We start from the raw sequence: 19,728 nt of genomic DNA on the forward strand, positions 1-19,728 counted from the left end.
TCCTGCTTTCCACAGCTATCTTCCACATCCTTTTCCCCTAATGCAGCAACTTCACACCATCTTCTCCTTTACTCCTCACCCATGCGCCTCCCCAAACCTGTCACAGTGCTTTCAATTCTCTCCATACTATACCTTTCTCCCTGCCATATATAACAGCCTTGTCAGCTCTCCATGTCTTTGAACCAGCTGGTTCCAAATCACATTTGCTAATTAACCAGAAAATACATACTTCAAGGTGCCACTGGCAAGTCACTGCAAAGAGAACTGCTAAACTTCAGTGCAACCTTTCCTTCTCTGAAGCTCTCACCAGCTATGCTTTACCACCAGATGCAGAACAATGTAGGAAAGTTCTATTCTTATGACTAAAACCAGCCAGCAAGTGCAGAAGTCATTAAAGCAGACTGAGAAGCAGACTATTTTCTTTGGAAACCAGATTAAACCACTGGATGCAAAAATTAACAAAGCATGGAAAAATATCTGAATTCAGACAGGACAAGCCTGGAAAGAACGGGGAAGCATCTGAAAACTTAAGATATAATGAAGGGTATGAGACCTGACTGAGTTTGTCTCAGAAGAGCTTGGGGTCCCAATGAATTCACTGCTGTCAAGACATACTTAAAGTAGTGGCAATCACTTCATTATTTTCATAAAGCAAGACTCTAAAACCTTTGTCTTTCCATGCAGGTGTACAGAGCAGTCTTAGTAAGTTATGCATTCAAAAATAGACACAGTTTTGTGTTTCACACTGACCACGGCTACTTTTGCCCACAGACACAAGAATGCTCCATACTAAAAATTATTCCGGATCCAGTCAGGGCCTGGTCTTCATCAGTAAAACGCTTACCAGGGAGCCTATTTAAGTTATTGTATAGGGATTCTCTCTAAGAAGACATGCTATATATAAAAAGCACCTGAAATGGCATGGTCATACTCAAGCATAATGCAGAGAGCCATTTAGATGTTGAAATCTAACATATTTGTAAACTGAAAAATCCATCAAATATTAGAATGGATTTTAATTAAGATAAATTATTAAGTTCTTTTCATTGCATCAGGCACATCAATTTATTCAATTCACATACTCTTCAGCTGAAGATTAATCTTGGACAGCATTTCTTAAACAGAACACTGGCTTATTCTTAACTGAGTAACAATTATACCTTTATGTAGTTTTTAGTTAACTAATGAACTGTTAAATGAACAAATATAATAAGAAATAAATATTCTAAGTGTGTAGAATGTTCAGCCACCTTCCAGTAACACTCTATGACACATTTAGTAAAGCAGGTCCTACTATTTGAATTGCTCCATATGAACAAGACAAGTTTAAAAACAGAAATAATGTAAAAAAGGTATTCTTAAAAAGTAGTAGTTAAAAGGTCCACATTATACAGACTTCCAAAACGCAGCCAAAGTCCTCGTTATTTTTAACATATTTCAGTTTTAATTGGCACAAGGCAAACTTCCTTCTGAACCGAGTGTGCTCTCTTCATTACTTGAGGAAAATTTATCGAAAATACAACTAGGAGGCAAGCTGCTACTAAAGTCATTACCTGAGAGTTTCAAGAAAGTAGCAGACCTCCTAATTACAGAAAGCGGATCCAGAGTTTGATCTTAAACAATGGCGAGAAATCTTCAGACATCACAGCTCAAAGCTCTTCTAGACATCCACAGAAAAAGGTGGATGTGTGTATTTCACCACAGCATAAACAGCTACTCACAACTGGCCACCCTGAAAAATGTGACTGCAAAGATACCACCATCCTGTTGTGACATAATGCATGGGAGATTGACTATGGTTTTATTTAATCTCTCATTCATTAGCTCTTTGTTTTTTCTATCTAAATTTCCCCTCTTAATTTCCAATGTGTTCAAAAAAAAAAAAGGTCATTTTTTTCTTTTGCATTGTCTTCTAAAGATGACATACCCTTCCAGGCCTTTAATCTCCATGTCAGATAGGTTTTAAATAAATCAGTTATATTTTTGGTATGTACCATCTTTCACAGTATCATCTGACACAATAAAATTCAGAATTTCTAGAGCACTATCAAAAAAAAAAAAAAATCAAGGAAGCAAGCTTTCCTTGTTCCACAGAATCACATAATGGTTGAGGTGGGAACGGACCTCTGGAGGTTGGATGTGAAAAGTCAATGTTTCAATAAAAGGAAAAGTGTGAAGTATCTGATTTAACAGTCTAACAATAGTTTGGAAACTACTTTCCTAAGTAGCAACTCTTCTGCTTTAACTCAGCTGATGAGACAGGCACATCTCTGACTTTGGACTATTATTTGCCTTCAACAGGAAGCTAAATCTGGAGTACAGATAGGAAGGATTAATTATTATTTTTGTCACCAGGGACATAGGAATAGACAGATTCCCAATTAAAATGGATTTGGAAGGAGATAACACTAATATATAAAATTATATATATAACAACATGTGTTATGCCAAAATATATTTAAGGGACATTGGACATTTTTTCATCTTACAACACTAACAATGAAACCTGCTGCTAATAACAAAGCATTTTCTATAAACTCAGCTAAGTGGTTGGGGAATTAACTTCTACAAGACTGGTAAGACACAATAGACTCCTGCCACCTTTAGATTTACTGAAAGAAATCTTCTTTAAAAAGTCCTACATCAATCACTTAACAGACACATCAACGAAGGTCTCACCTGGAACACAACCAAGTAGTACTTGAAAGCAAAAATAAATAAAGCCAAGTCAAAATACTGTACTGGTCCTGCATGTCACAACTGGAAATATCTTTTCTCTTGCAAAAGGATTCAAATCAAACACCTTGGAAAATATTCTACAGCAGCTTCAATCAGAACTATCTTGGCATTTCATGTCATCACAGAACTAGCATGGTCATCCAACAGTACTCAAGGGACTCTACCAGTTACATTAATGATTTTAAATAAGGACTGGAATATTAAAGTATCATGCACCTCTACATCCTAGTAATTATTTTTTTCCATGAGGAAAACTCATCTTCCCATTTATAAGAATATCTTAAGGAGTAAAAACAGTAAAGAGGTACACAAATATATTAATACTTTGCATATCAACAGTATGAATCTAACAACATTCCTAAAATTCAAGCACTTTTCAATGCTACATGCAGGGATATGACCATGAAATTCAATTTACCTCTATAGACACAGTACATTATGATGTAACAACTAAGGATGTAAGATAAAGTGATCTGAAAACACTAGAATAACTCAAGCTCTTTGTCAGTGTAGTTTTGCTTTTCAGAATCTACTTGTATCTTACCTTTGTTTTGCTGTATTTGCATTAGTCTCCAAGTCACACCAAGCAATCTGTTCACCTGCTTGCTATTCAGCTTGCTGCCATCCTGAAGAGTATCTGTCACAAATTTCCTTATCATGTCCAGCCAACCAGAATCCACCTGAAGTGTTGAAGTGCTTGCTAGTGAAACCATTATGTCACACAAGGTTAAGTTCAGTAAAAGATGGTCTACGCTGTTTGAGGATGTCATACAATATTTGTTGCTAAGGGGGAGGGGGGGGGGGGGGGGGGGGGGGGAAGAAAAGAAAAGAAATTTCAAAAAAATATTTTGTGTCCTTTAACATACATTACTTCAGTAGAAATTAAAGTACGTAGAAGAAAAATTCTAAGTTTTAAAGACAATATGCATTTTAAAAGTCTTCATATTTGGCATCAAAATTTTTTATTCTATCACCAAAATGTCTGTTTCTCATATTTACAGCAGCAGCAACAACCAAAGCTCTATATTGTATCTTTATGTCTGGTTTCTCCTGTTTGCCATTTTTAGTAAGGCCCAGAAGCACTTTTGGGTGACTGAAAGCAGTAAAGGAAAGCTAAAGAAATTGATCCTTAGTTTCAGTCTTTTCTGTTTCTTTTTCTGTAATGAATCACATGGATTTTGTTCTTATTACACAATGACAAAAAGCACCATGAACAGCACAGAGAACTCCATTTATGCACTTTTTCCCAAACACATGTGGAATCAGAAACACATTTTTCACCATCACAATATTCTGCAGGACTACCCTGTTGTGCTACAGACGTTTGAAAGACAAAACTAAGGGATATTAAGATTAAGGAATCAAAGGCACTGCAGCTCAACATATAACACTAGAACTTCTCTACTCGCTGATTGGTCACTCACAGTATACAAGAAAAAAATACCACAGCATTTAGCTACAGAAAGTTGCACAATATGAATGCCTACATTTAGAACACAATGTAGAGCTGTGAAAATGAAATAACAAAATGCACTTTAACCTGCACTAACATTAAGTGTAGTCAACCTTCAGCTCAGAGCCAACCATTACAATATGAACAAATAAGTCTCAATCTGTGGACATCACTTAGACATGCCATAAATCCTAATAACTTTATGTTCAGAATATGTAGATACTATGCTCTATCAGTAACACTGGGGTAAATTTCTGCAACATTTTGCAAACTAGAGAAGGAAAGAAGCCTCGAAGTGCCATGCAAGTTTCCAAATGCAGGCCTTTAACCCAATATATTAGTAAGCAAGTAAACAAAAGCAACAATTTTTTTATTTTCATGACAAAGCTAAGTTTCCAGAAGTCTTGAAGTAACAGTCAAAATGAAAACACAAAAAAGAGTTTCACAGATTAAGTTTCCTGCATGTATTCAACAATATATTTATTTTGAAGTGCAAGAATGGGGCAAAACTTAGCAGCAGAGTGAAAAAGGATCAACAGAAGTATGGTTAGCCAGTGCCTTGGTTTAAACACAGCACAGCTGCTTGCTCACCCTCCCCTGCCCAGGGGATGGGCGGGCGTATTGAAGGGGTAAAGGGAGACTCATAGATTGACATAAAAACAGTTTAATAATTGAAATATAATAAAACACTAACAATACTATAAAGTACAAACGGGTAATGCACAATACAATTGCTCACCACCTGTCACCAACTGATACCCAAGCCCATTCCCGGCTAGTGATCTTGAAATACCAAGAGCCCGCAGTCGCAATCCCAGAAGTAATACACCCCCGGCCCTCCTTCCCGGCCACCCCTCCTTTATATACTGAGCATGATGTTACATGATATGGAATAATTCATTGGCCAGTTTGGGTCCAGTGCTCTAACTGTGCCCCCTCCCAGCTTCTTGTATATCTGCACATGGGCAGGACAAGGGGAGTTAGAAAGTCCTTGATCTCTTAGAAACAACTGAAAACATCAGTGTATTACCAGCACCTTTCTCATAACAAATCCCATACTGAATCCAAAACACAGCACTATTCTAGCTACTAAGAAGAAAAATTAACTCTATCCCAGTTAAAACCAGGAGAGTCAAGATGTCATCTGTAAGACAAGAAAGATGGTTGCATTGACTAACTACTAATTCTGAGATTTTCAGTTTCAGGGAAGGGTGTTCAGGTCAAAACCTGGAAAAGCAAAACACCTTTTGGCTTTATGAACTTAACTGAATTAATTTCAGACTTAACTGAAATAAAAGCATTTAAACAGCAGCTATGCTGTACTTCTGATCTACGTGCCCTTCCAAGAAGTAAAAAATGCAACAGTCAAAACATCAAACTTGCAATCTGCACTGGCACAGTTTGCAAGTATCAGAAACCAAGGTAGACACCAGCTGATACCCCCTGTGTATACACCAGCATTCTACATAGACTGTGATGGCACAGAATGACTCCTTGCAAGAATATAGTCTCACATCTGGGAGCTGAGAGGGGAGACAAGTTGCTACTGGCTTGTACTAGAACAAAATTGGTGCACCCACTCTGACAGCTCAATAGAGAAGAAACACATGAGTGTTCAGCCTCTCCTGCTCCAGTACTGTTTTGCCATAGAGAATAGGCACAGTGTGTCCCATCTCCCCTCCTAGCTAGATTTATCCAGCACTGTAATACATCTATAAAAGAGGTGTGGGTGAAAAAAATGTTTTAATGATGTTTTGATGTAATTCAACAGTCAACTGAAGAAAACATGTAGAATTATGAAACTTGTCAGACTAATACAAATCACCATTTAGCGATATGCAAACTCCAGATCAAGTGTTCAATAAAATACTTCCATTTCTCTAAGACAGCATTTTAATTTCTACTGGGGGCTATTCAGATGACTTCCTATACAATACTTTTACAAAGAACAGCCAAAACTTCCCAAAGTAATGCTACCTTCCTATAAAAACTTCTCTGCAGATCTTCAAGGAATACACAATAAAAAGTTTTTTCCCAACATTAAAAACTTAATACTGGATAAAGCACATGACACACATTGTCTCACTTACGAAATTAAAATCTGTAACATGACATTGATTTTCTTCTTACCCTTTGCACGAATCTTTCTTTTTGTGCTTTACTGTTTCTTGTAAAGAATAAGGAAAATGACGCATGAAGTGGTGCTTGAAATCAACAAGGTAATTCATTCGAAGCCATAGTTCCTGTTAAGGAAAGCAGATGATAGACAAAAAACATGGTAGTAAGTGCAATACATTGATGCATTCATCTTCCAAAATCAATTATTGGAATCAATGAAAAATAGGAACTTTAGCTTGTTTGCAAGTTTTCATCAATATTTACTTTCAGATGTTAACATGAACTTCTGTGCATGAACCAGAAGATCCACAAAACAAGGGAGTAAAATTATGATAGAAGTCAAGGTTGAGCAACAACATTTAAACCAAACAGGACCAGTATATTTTCTTAGCACATATTAATGTGGATATGTGCAATATTAAACTGAGTTACAGGTGTGAATTGAAAGTGCTTTTATATCAGTTTATCAGGGTACTTAAAGTCATAGGGAACTCATGATTTACTTGCAGTGACTGTCCTGAGTTTTCCATTAAGACATATTCTGACACTGCCTTCATCCTTCCCCATCATTAGTGTACTTGTAGTTCAAAGCCCACTGACAAAACATTTTCCAGTAGAAAGGCCATCCTTACAGGAAAAGGATTTTTTCAATATTTGAAAATAATTTTACTTTGCAGGTTAGCAGTCATCATTCCACAAAATGTCCAGCAGAACTCATACCAAAAAATGCCTGTATTGCTATCAAACTGGTCACGCAGAATAAGCTTTCTGATGCTCAATTATTAAGAACAGAGAATGACCATTAAACTATTTCAAAGATGAATAGGTTTCCAGTAAGCATATTCAGAGTGATTTTCTAAAGTGTCTGTAATAACCACTTTGGCCTATAAGCCCAAGGGCTATTAAATAAGCAAAGCTTCCATTTTGAACCTGAGCCATCTGAATGAATTTTCTATATAAAGGTGACTGTAACAGAAAAGACAAAATAAACTGTTTATCTTATCTAAAACATAATATGCTCAAAAAAAAAGTTGTATGGACATCAGATTTTTTTTTTTTCCCCAAAAAAAACATCCTGAGGTCGTAATGCAACTGCGTGTACCTAAAACAGCTCACATCTTGAAGCAGGACCAATTTCATGTGACCAAAATGCAGACACCCTATGGCTAAGGGCAGTAGCTATGCAGTACCCTAAAGAAAAAGGCTGGCGCAGTAGGCTGCTGCAGGTATTTACCTGGCCAACTGCCTGCTTTCTGCCTGCTTCCAAGAGGCCTGCTAGAAAAGATGAAGAGGAAAAAGGGGAACAGCCTGTTTTGTTCAGACACACTGAACCCATTGCTCAGGCTGTGTATGCTGGGTAAGCCTGACCTAATGGAATGATTCCACGTATGTTTTCCAATAATTATTCTATGCAAAATTTTGTTTAGGAAATGGACCTACAGTCCTATACACACGTAAAGAGCTGTCAAAACATTCCTTCCAACTCCTCTCAACAGCCAAAATGGAAAGAGTGTTCTTTTTCCAGTTTGCAAAATCTTTAGAAGAACAGCAAAAGTTACAAAAAAACCCCCCAATTAATTTATCAAAGACAGACAAAATAATTAGGGAAAAAAAAATCTTCAAGGATATTTTCCAAAATTCTTATTGAAGTTTTGATTCAATGTCTTGTGATACTACCAATCATGACACAACATGTAGGTTGTGCCAAGCAGTTACAGGATCTCATACCACCATTGTCCTCTCCCTTTCTAAGGGTTTAGGGGTTTGTTCATTTCCACCCCCCACAACTGTAAAATTTTTCAACACATAAAACCAAGGAACAAACAACTCCATTCGAAGCTTTGTTCAAACTTATATTCTAAAGGTTATCTGGGAGACAAAATGCTTCTCTTCTCCAATCCCACTTTCAGTTTCAAAAGCTTTTGGGCTGCAGTTTGTCAAGGATTCCTGGAGACTATTGGTTGCTCAGTTCAACTGATTCTTTTCTAGAGTAAGAGACTTGACAAAATCCAAACTCAAATTTTACTCAAAACCTAGCCTTTTCCTCTCTTAATAAAATATTTACACTACTTCCAACCACCAAATCCCTAGTTTCCAATCAAAACAAAATGAACTGTCATTATTATGCCACAGATCACTTCTCCCTTACCATTTTGTATGTTTCATCATGTCGCTTTGTGAGTTTCCACAATAAATGTATTATACTAAGCACTTGCTGCATAAGCTGCTGAGATTCTGATTCCAAAAGGTTTCCAAGAATGGGAGCTGATTGTGCAGGAGATGCTTCAATCCAGCACTCAATCAGTAATGGAATTATTATCTCAATAAAACCTTTTAAGTTTTCAGCCGAGGACAGGCCTTTTTCTGCACTGTCCATTACACTTGCCAGAGACCTAAATGACAAAAGCAAAAAAAAAAAAAAAAAGATAAAGATCACACCTTTTAAAAATAAATTAGAGCAATACCACTTTTCTGCTTTCTGAGTAACAGGAAGAATTACTTTTTTAATACATTAAATGTTTGCTTGCTTTCTTGCTAGATATTTCAGTAAGGAGAAAAGGGAGTTCAAATCATCTACAACAAACCTGCTGCCTTGTCTCCCTGTGCCTCTGTAACAACAACTTAGATTTCACTAATTCTTTCCCCACTGTTATATGTAGTCTTTAAAGTGGAGAAATATGATTTGCATTATCATATCACCTTCAACCAACAGATAAGAATTCACTGTACTTGGCACAATAAAAAACCTTTAAATTTTAAGCTGCTTGAAGCAAAAGAATGAAACTGACTACAAAGTATTGTCAAATGCATTACGTTTATTACAGTTAATAACAATCTCCAGCTATAATAAACATAATGACTATTCATATTAATAGGAAAAAAACCACATTCTGCAAAAATATAACTTTGGTTCCCACCTGATGTTTAACTGTAATGCTCTGAGAGCAACTAGCTGGAAAATCATTAAAATTATCTAATAATGAAGTTAAAAATTATCAAAAAATTAAGAGATATAGTTTAAATTAAAAGAGCATCTTCCAGAAAGCAAGAAAATCAAGGACATTTTTTTTTCCCCCCTTACAACACACTTCGTTTGTGTTTCAAAAGGGATTACAAGCACACATGACCAAATCCTGCTCCTGGATAAATTCAGGCAATTTTTATCCATTGTAAAAAGAAGGTTCTTTAAAGAAAGAAACCCCTTAATAACTCCTGCTAATTTTAAGCAATACAGAAGCTTCTGAAAGGATTTCCAAATAACAAGAGCCCTTAAAAGAAAAAAAAGAGCAACAATCATTTCAACTGATGATTTCTAACATTGTTTTCCATGATTTTGTTTTCTAACTCACAGCAGGGAATTCCTATCATAATTCTAACTTCCTAATACACATAAAATTGTTAAAACTCCTTTCCATTTCAGTGACATACCCCAAGTGATTTTTCTTTACATATACACACAAAATAGGATCTGAAAAACTACTTGCTTTCTTTCCACAGATAAGGCAGACAATTTGTTTACAAATATTTTAATTTCATATTGGATTACAGAGGTGAGCAGTTTTTCCCAGTCATCCTGTCATTTCCAAATTATCCAATTAGTTATGTCCTATACATTTCTCCTGCTGTTGTAATCATCTATAATACGCAAATAATAGAAAATTTTATTCTGTCATTTCTCTCTGGTTGAAATAGGTATCTCAAGAAAATTACTAAACCAAACTCTGGTATTAAACTGTAAAAGGAGCAGGAATAAGACATCTGCAACAGAATAAAAAGAAAGTGTGAGACAAATGCAGGCTCCTTTTCAATGAAGGCAAGACGGGAGAGAGAATTTCGATCTCCAGCACAAAATAAAATGGATGTGCGGGAACATAATTGGGTCATAAGAAAAAAAAAAAAGATTAGTTTTATCTTTAGTAGCTATTACAACTATCAGACATCTTGAAATTTTATAAAGCTTAGCACTAACTGCAGTAACTAACATATGCAGTCAATATAATTTGACTTATTTGTCCCTTTTGTGTTGCTCTGTGTCCCTTCTATGCCACAGAGACTTCAGTAAAGACACCAGTTTCTTTCAGACTATAAGCAGAGTTTACAGTGAATGGTTCCAACTTACGACATTTAACTCTCAGTCTAAAGACACAATAGACAAATCCCATCTTTCAGTTACAACCACGAAGAATTCTACAGCATCACTTGACAGGCCAGTTGATAACAAGTTCACAACCCCACTGAAAAAGTTAGGTTGTCCTGTAAATGCTGTGCCATGACAGGACTACACACTCAGCTGAGATGCTGAAGTGTTAGTAATTGGCTGAAATAGTTCTGAAGCCATAGTCTTTAATCGCTTCTCTGAAAATAATACCTGATATTACAGCAGAGCTCTGGAATCTGAGCAATCTATTTCTGGAACACAAAAGAATCTCCCCATTAAACAGCAAACAGTGCATGAAACCTGAGAAGTTGGCAACACACACCTGAGGATTCCTACAAAAGTGTAACACACACACCCAACTATTTCAGTACTTTTCTGAGACAAGGGATGGAAAAAGAAGGAAGAATCCATGCCAAAAGGGATACTCCACCCAGCTGCTAAAAGCGTTTGGGCAAGAATACTTAGCATAGCACTCCTGCAAAAGGAGCCCCCCATCTCTCAAGATAAGACTCCTCCAAAATATTCAAGGTTAACAACAAAAGGGGTAAATAAAATCCGATTGCCAGTAACAGATGACAAAGGATTACTGTAATCTGTCCAGTAAACATTTGATTAGTGCAATATCCTTAGCAATACAGGTTCACTGAACTGGGACGGTTTGATGTCAATTAAAGTGTTTATCTTTTTGTCACATATCTGTTATCATTATTCTTTAATGATAAGGCAGTTTTCAGAAACACTACAAAGCATATTACCTTCATATCAGTATGAAATACTACTGAGGGGAGCTGCAAGACATTTGTGTACCCCTTAAGCTGTCATTTTTCTTTAAAATGCCAATATTTTTATACAGCAGGACCAAAGAGAACTGTGCAACATATCTGCCATTTGGCAGTAAGAGGACAACAGAAACTCAGCAAAGAGAAGTCAAGAAAGTGTAAGAGAAACAGAAAATAAGGAATCAACTTTCTGCTGCTTAAAATAGGAAAAGTCATTGGAAGTTTTTATGGCTCAGTGTCTAAGCCAGGTTACTGTCCTCCTTTTTTGTGTGCACTGCCAACTGCAGAAAAGAAACACTCAGTACACCAAGTGAACTGTATTTTCCATTTCTATCTGATGCACAGGCCACACCATATACATATTTATTCACTATGTTTCATCTTCCGTTTTGGTCTCTCAAGTCTTCTTCGCTTTTCTCTGCAGCTTCATTTTGTCCTTTCTCAGCAGAAACAGAAGTTCTACCATTTCTCTTGAGCACCACTTCCAGTCCAAAAGACATCACACACCTTGGTATTGCCACATTTAAGTTGTGAAGGCTTTCGATTTTTCCACACCTGAAATCAGTTTGATGCAAAAAGCAGCACAGTCAGCACAAAGTGGAGAATATATTCTAATCATTTCCTAATTCACTGTAATCTTTACTTCATACACAGTAGGAAGACCTATCACACAACAGAAAATAAGTCTTAAGATTTGCATTGTTGAACCATCCAGCATTCCAAGCTCAGAATCTACGCTTTTTACTGAACATTAATACGGCAAACTGATTCTGAAAATCTCTTTCCATAATCACCAGGTTATCAATGAGATGCCACCCCTACTCAATGAACTTACAAGATTAAAAAGATACAGGAACTTTAAAAATTTAGCATATTATTAGTGGTGTTTGGAAGCCTACTTTTTAAAGAACAAAGTTGAAACTTACTTGCAGTATTAGTGATGAGGCCATCAGTGCATACACACTGCATTTAGTTACTTATGGTTTGATCAATTCATTATCTATAGGTAGGACTTGACTATTTGTGCACTGACTTCTTCAAACAAAATCACACACACTGTTTGAGATTTTGGAAGTATTCAAGGAGCATTACAGATGTTTTGCATCTCTTATTAGAAGTAATCTCTGTCCTTGCAGTAATGGCCACAGCAGAGGCCTGGGAATGCCCATAAAAGGCCACAGTTGGGATTGAAAGAGACAGGATTAAACACCTTCAGATTTCTAGAGAAGATTTCAGTGGCAAATACAAAAACCACCACAGTAACTCCCACTCTTAGAACTTTGCGGATATCCACTAAAACAAGCTGCACCGGCCCTTTGCGCAAAATGAATATACCAAAAATACGTGCAAATGCAATAAAATGAGAACATTTTAGTACCTTCTGCAGATGCCCCTTCTCTTTCCATTCTTCTGTTGTGCAGCCACCAGCTTGCTTTGCCAATCTCGCCTTGGATTCCAGCAACGTTTCCTTCTATTCTTCTGGCTCCTCCTCATGCTTGCAAACGCCTTTTTGAAAGTATTTATAACCGCAAGTGGATCACGATGTTTCACCAAAATCTAGCTCCTCAGAAAACGGAATCCAATTCAGGTGACACCAGATGTAAAGTTTATTTTCCTAGACCTTGGATACAATGCATCTTCAGCTATTACAGGGCATGGTATATCACACACTGCATATCATTCAGGACACAATACAAGAATCCTCTGACACATGGTGGTCCACAACTGTATGCTTCTGACTGCAGAGATGACATCCACAGGACTGTTTTGTGCTCAGCACTGAACCCTTAAGCCCCCTGCCTCAAGTGGGCTTCACTGGACTAGTTTCCAACTAAAGTTTTACCTGCAACAGATATTGTTGGTCATGACTGAACTCTAACGCTACACTAACAACCACTTTTATGAGAATAAGCCAGACGTTTTACTTAGCTTAATATAGATTTCCTATACCTTCCACAAGTAATATACTATCTACTGAGAGGAAGCCTAGGAGAGTGGGAATGGAATGGTCTTTTGTGTGTCTCCATGACAGAGATGGAAAACACCTGCTAATTCAAGCCAATACCTGTGGTATTAAAAGAGAACACCTCTTCTTCTGCACTTCATTCAAAGATATCAGATGGCCATAGCAATGGATTAGGCAGTGGGTTTTATACCCTTTTCTGCCACTAACTTCCTAGATGAATTTGGTCTGACTGCTTTATACCCCTTACTCAAGTCTCTCCAGCAGTAAAACAAGGATTGTGGTTCCTCTTCAAACCACCTCGACATCTGTGGATTAGAAGCGCTGTGTAACAGCTAAACAGCTTCTGTTTTTCAAGTTGTAGTTCCAGGTCTCCTACCAGCAGGTATGTAACACCTATAGTAATGCATATACATGAGGATGCCAATGTTTAAAAGGTACCATAAAGTGGGGTGGGAGGTTCCCCTCTAATGGGAGGAGTGGGTGAATCAGAAAGGAGGAAGAGAAATAAAGATGGTTAGTTACTTCTCTTTTAACTTCAGCTGACATCTATTTAGAGCACTACTAAAAAATACACAAATCTTCTGTGACTAAGCACCCTACACTTTCTTCCATATTCATCAACATGTCTCAGATAAGACATCTTTTATCCATAGTGAAGATATAAACCAGTGAATTGATTAAAAATACCTAGAATCAGAAACTCAGCAAAACTTAGTATGACCAGACACACTTTTTAGAAGGAGCTATATTCAAAGAATATAGACTCCTAAACTTATAATGGACTATTGAAGGTAAAAGCACAAAGTTTCAGTAAAACTCATTATCACAGTGTAAGAAACAACCTTACGTTTGATGTAAAGAAATTTGCCTGCTTGCCCCCAGGTCTATTCGATATCCTGCAACATGTTAGTTCACATTCCAAAAAAATGCTACAGTTGATCCTCCAAAATTGTTATGAATAGCATAAAATAAAGCTTTTATTTGATAACAGTAAAGTTCACGATCTGTGCATAGCACAGTTATCTGCTGAATACTTCCGTATTTTCAAGCCACTGCAGTAAGACTGCACATTATGCTAAATACTCTAAAATATGGCTAAGGGACAATCCCACAATAAAAATTAAATTGATGTCTTCAACAGCACCAAACCACAGTTTAACATTGTGATCATACAGCTGATGTTAACTGCCAAATTAATTAACATTTTCTCACCTCAGTCTAAATGATGAGTTGATCTTTGGTCGTAAGCCACCATTTTCAAACAGTTGTATATGTTGCTGATTATTTGCATGGACCTTCCAACTTATATATATTGGGTTCCTCACAGAATGAGGGCTATCCTTTTGTTCTTGAAGCCCTTCGTCCTCTATTTCACTGGATCCGTCTACCACTGCTTGGAGAAATTTCTTGAGCCTGGTAAGTACATTCAACCTCCACTGCTGAGAAGTTACTCTGCGATTTGGGTTAACAGAGAGCATCCAGGAAAGTTTCTCTCTGCTTTTCAGTCTTTTTGACAGTTGCTGGTGAGAAATAAGCTCTACAAAATTCTTCAACAATATACTGCTGCGGTCTGTGAGAAGAGCTGGGTATGCTTCCAATAAAACGTCCAAGACTTTCAATGAATCCTCCTGAATTCCTTCACTGATATGAGTCATGGCACTGGAGAGATGGGCACTTACCAAAGGAAAAAACGGAGCAATCTGTTCTGCTCTTATTTTTGAAGCCAAGAATTGCAGCAGGTGAACAGCTGCTCCTCTGACACCAGAATCTTTGTCTGTAAACACAGCTGCCACCTCACTTATTATATTTGAAAGGTGTGCATCAATTACAAATGGATACTGAGACAGGAGATCTTTGAGCCCAAGAAGTGCATTATGCTTAACTCCAGGACTATAGTGATGCATCTGTGAAAGCAGATCCTAAAAGGAACGAAACATATACACTTGCCATCATTATTACTTCAAGCTCTTTAAACTTTTTCTTAAAACATTTAAACACTTTTCTTAAATGCTTTAAAATACAGTATCTATTCTCATGATGTACTGCTGTTCATAACAGCATAACATGTTCAGAACAAATACAATATTAAAGCATAACGATGAACAAATAATCAAAATCCAATGACAGGAAAAACAAGATACCATGACTTGTCCTTCAGGCAATTAGATACTTCTCATTCTTAAGTTTATGCACAACCCTACTGACTTAACAGAGGGATGACCAAAAATAAGTCCTCTCACACTTGTTCTCAAAAGTAGAACTGTGAAATCTCAGTCTCAACAGCTTTGTTCAGTTTAAGCAGAGAGCTGCAAAAGATAGAAGACGATGCAAGGGAAGGAAAGCAGAACCATCACCCAAAGAAATACAAGATTTTTCTAAAACATCATCTCAGAAAGTCTACTTTATAAGACCCTGTCCTTCAGTTATGATCCAAGACTTTCAAATACTGAATGTTAATACCTAAATCAGTGTGCAACTTCAGTTTCAGCACTGCTGAAAACCTTTTCCTTGGGTTATATGCTGGTCCAGCAATTTGAGTCATTAAATTCATGGTTCAGCTTATTGTCAAAGACAAAGAGGCTGTATTCATACTCTGCTGGGTTTAAATTATTTTTTTAAATAAATATTTTTTCCTAAACTCTAGTAAACATAGTAACCTAGATAAATGCCAAGAGATTTTCTGTCATTTCAGTATGTAATATCACAGTATACCTTTATGTTAAGTTTTCTGTTTTGTGTAGGAAGCACTCCATCTTCTTTAAGCTGCTCAGGAATTTGTATGGCCTTTGTTCTGAAGGTAGTATCAGTTGCATTCTCTAGTTTAGGCTTTTTTTTCCCAACTTTTAATTTCACTTTCTGGAAATCTTCTTGATGTTTCCTTTTTTTAGTCATTCTGATTCTCTGCAAAAAGATATTCAGAATTTTAATTTGATTAAATACACTACAAATTTTTTTTCCGAAGAGCAGCAACTTCCTAATGAAGGCCACTGTTTTTATGCTTTTTTCCTATGCATAAACTATTGTCTGCTCCTGAGACAAGATACTAGACTAAACAGACATGCAGCTGTTCTTCTAGTGTCCAAAACCAATTCTCCCACTCCTTTGGTTGTCTTTGCTCTGAGAACTACTTTATTGAAAAAAATCACTTCAGTATCCACATCTTCCACTGGTTTATCAGATTAAGTTCTTGGTTTTGTTTTGTTTTAAGAAGTTCCTGCCAACAGAGCAACTTTTTACATAGTTGGCTCTTGTCAAGACAAAGGAGCCCAGCGAACTGTTTCATTTAATGTGTTACATTGTTTACCAACTCAATCATTGATAGCATACAGTCTGCACAGGTAACATCAGGGGTTTAACCAGGCCTTCACTGATAACAGCAGTATACAAGAATCTAAGAAAACTTCCACTACACAGTGAAAAGTCTGGTCTGTGCATTTAAAAATGATAACTAGAAAGAATGGGGGAGGGAGGAAAGAGGTTAAATGGGCACACAGAGTAAAAAGAGACTGAAAAACTAAGTTGTATTTAATAAGGCATAAGACATAAGGTAGTCTGAGTAGCTATACTTAGAAGTTGTACAGACACACTAGAATAGATGTACAATAACCAAAACAAATTAAAACCCACGCTTCGGTTTTTCAATAACCTTTTGGCTTTGATGTATCTGTACTGATAAAAGTACTCTTAATTCTACCAGATTAAAAAAAAAAAAAACACAACACACCAAAAAATCCCAAACACTACAACACAGGTTCGTTTATTTAATCTTCCTTCCCTCGATCTCCATACTTCTGAACTCATTCGTAACAAAACTCCAGAAGCTGATGTCATAACACTCAACACTACATACAAATTGCACCTAGATTTCTGTTAATTAAGACCATGAATCCATCATCTGATGACTCCTAGAAGTGGTTGCAGAGATGAGTTACAATTTAAAAGAGAGAAGGGAGTGACAAACATAAAGCCATTATGATACTGAGGTTTAACATCTCCCAACTTTCTAATGATAACAGGCAATGTATAGAGCTGGAAATCTGACTACTTCCAGACCCCACTGTACACAGTATAAAACCCATGCTGTCAGGTACATAAAGCTTTTGCTTCTTCTGTCTTCCAAACTAGTCTTCGGGTAACTAGGTTTTGGACATTCTTAATATCTGAACTACACAAAAAAGTTGCAGGCACAACATTCAAATTGTAAAGACCAAACTAACTAAAAATAACAACGAAAAAAATACAGCTGACTAAACCCAGAAATTTCTAAATAAAATATCCAAACAATGATTCTTTTATAGGGGATATGATCATCATTCACTCTAGAAAATAGAGTTCTACAGCTGATTTTCCCACTGGACTTCAAGCTGTGAATTCGTGCTGTAATACAGTATTTCATATACACATCATCAGGATAATTGTTAAAGAATGTTTTAAATCCAGATGTCATTTTCTATTCTTTTAAAACAATTTAAACAACTGATTATACAAACATTTGACTACAACTTAATTTCTGCTTTTCACATGCTGGCTTCAAACAGCTCTATGCAAGACCCCTTTAACTGAAGTGTAAATTTAGCGTAAGTGACCTATCGAATGAAAAAGCTTTAAAAAAACCACAGGGTTTGGTGCCAAAATAAAAGGGTCCTTTAGCGTCCAATCATAACAACTATGGGTTTATGAGCTTTTCATTTTTACCATATGCATCTTTTAAGAAAGAATTACAACAAGATTTTCGCTACTTGGTTGCAAGACATACAGAAATAGCTAGAAGCTTTTGATATGACTGTTATTTCCACTTACAAAGCTTGCTTCAATGGAGATATTTGGGAAGCCTCGCTACAAGATGCAATGTTTAGCTTCCTATTAGCATTAAAACCTTTACAATACAGGTGTGTATACAGCTGAACAAAGTCAATTAAGTCCTCTTAAAGGAGGAGGCTTATAAAAGATACTTTCTACTACTAAAACAAAGAAGCACAGTTTACCTTGCACTGCGTATTTTGGAAATAATTTATTGGAAATCTAAACACATCAATTTCCAATTCATATGTACCACGCTAAATCAGAGATAAAAGGGTTACAAAACTAGAGCCGTGAAAACACCACAGCATCTATGTAACAAGACATTAAGCAAAACTGTATACAGCTTATGAAGTTATGTAAATATTTTAATGAAAGGTCTTGCTGAAACAACTGTTTGCTTTTTGACTTCAATTGTATTTTCAGTTGGCCCTCAACCAACAGGGCTGCGCTAAGTGCACCTAATAGTTCATGCATTAATACAGTTTTACAATCCAAAACATTAAAATAACCACAAGTCAATACTAGCTTCCTCTAACACCAAGCTGTACGCAGCACTTTTCAGAAGCTACCTCAGGCGTCTCTCGGCCATCCCTGGCTCAGGCTTTAGGGGAAAAAGAGGGGAGCCAAAAGGAGCGACTGTTTCGCCTGTGATTTACTCCCTTGCAGCTCTGAGGCAAGTACCCTCAGGGAACCTTGCTGCCAGCACCTTCACAAGCTCAAGCAATCAGGAAAATCCTGAGAAACCAGAAGGCAAGGTACATGCCCTAACTCCTCTCATCTGATAAAGGCTTCCACCTGGGGGAGTTCTCTCTCGGCAAAGGGCAATACTTACTAGCGGTTAACTCCCTGAGGCTCCCGCGCCGGACAGCCCATCCCCAGCCACCACAAAACCCAACACCCAAAGCCGGCGCCACGCCGCAGAGGCCGTACCCCAAAGCCGAAGCGCTGCTGGAGCGGCGGCGGCTCCTCCCGCAGGTCTAGGCCGTTAAACAACCCTCCTCGCCGTCCCGGGACATCTTTCGGCTTGTTCCCGAAGAGCCGCTTCCCTCCGCTCCGGTCGCTCTACGAGGCGTTTAAATAAAGCGCGTTAGTGCCCCCAGGTGCCGGGGCTCCCGGCGGGGAGGCCGCGAGTTCGGCTCCCGGGAGCCCCCCGCAGCCGCGCCGGGGAAGAGCTGGGTCTCCACACCAGCGGCTGCGGGAAGCCGCCGGGGGAGAGGAGGGGAGGTGCGGCAGGAGCGGCGGCGGCCGACGCCCGCGGCCGGGAGAGCCGAGGCCGCCGGTTTCCCGGGACCGGCACACGCCCGCGGCTGCGCTCGCGCTTTCCCGCCGCGCTGCGCAGGAGCGTGCGGGCAGGGGGTGGGTCACACAAAAGGCGCCCGTTAGCGCAGCGCAGGGCGAGCCCGGCGGCCCCCGGCCACCACCGCGGGCAGGGCCGGGCAGGGCGCCTCCCCCCCGCGCGCCAACGGCGCCGGCCGGGCCCCGCGCGCGCCGCGCCGGCCACTCACCAACCACGCGGCAGCGCGAGCCCCTTCCGCCCCCGAGCGCCTGCCCGGAAACGGCCTCCCACGTGAGCGGCCGCGACCAGCGAGCGGCGCCGCGGCGGAAGGAGCGCGCTTCCGCCCCGCCCCGCCCCGCGCCGCCCGGCCGCTGGCGCCACCTGCAGGGGCGGCGAGTGGCGCCGCCCGCCCTGCCGGGAGCGGCCCGGCCACCT

General features: G+C 38.6%; 1 protein-coding gene across 1 annotated transcript in view; it reads right to left on the reverse strand.

Moving 5' to 3' along the window:
- Positions 1 to 19,578, reverse strand: part of TEX10 (testis expressed 10) — a 64,566-nt gene extending 44,988 nt beyond the window's left edge. Inside the window, exons 1-7 of the mRNA XM_074823776.1 lie at positions 19,523 to 19,578; positions 18,948 to 19,079; positions 15,927 to 16,115; positions 14,427 to 15,133; positions 8,460 to 8,703; positions 6,323 to 6,435; positions 3,284 to 3,522 (exon numbers count right to left, since the gene is read on the reverse strand). Of these exons, the coding sequence (XP_074679877.1) occupies positions 3,284 to 3,522; positions 6,323 to 6,435; positions 8,460 to 8,703; positions 14,427 to 15,133; positions 15,927 to 16,106 (1,483 nt within the window). The 5' untranslated portion in view covers positions 16,107 to 16,115; positions 18,948 to 19,079; positions 19,523 to 19,578. The remainder of the gene's footprint in view (positions 1 to 3,283; positions 3,523 to 6,322; positions 6,436 to 8,459; positions 8,704 to 14,426; positions 15,134 to 15,926; positions 16,116 to 18,947; positions 19,080 to 19,522) is intronic.
- Positions 19,579 to 19,728: the final 150 nt, after the last annotated feature.

This window comes from Strix aluco, chromosome 1 (genome assembly GCF_031877795.1).
Source record: "Strix aluco isolate bStrAlu1 chromosome 1, bStrAlu1.hap1, whole genome shotgun sequence".
Lineage (NCBI taxonomy): Eukaryota > Metazoa > Chordata > Aves > Strigiformes > Strigidae > Strix > Strix aluco.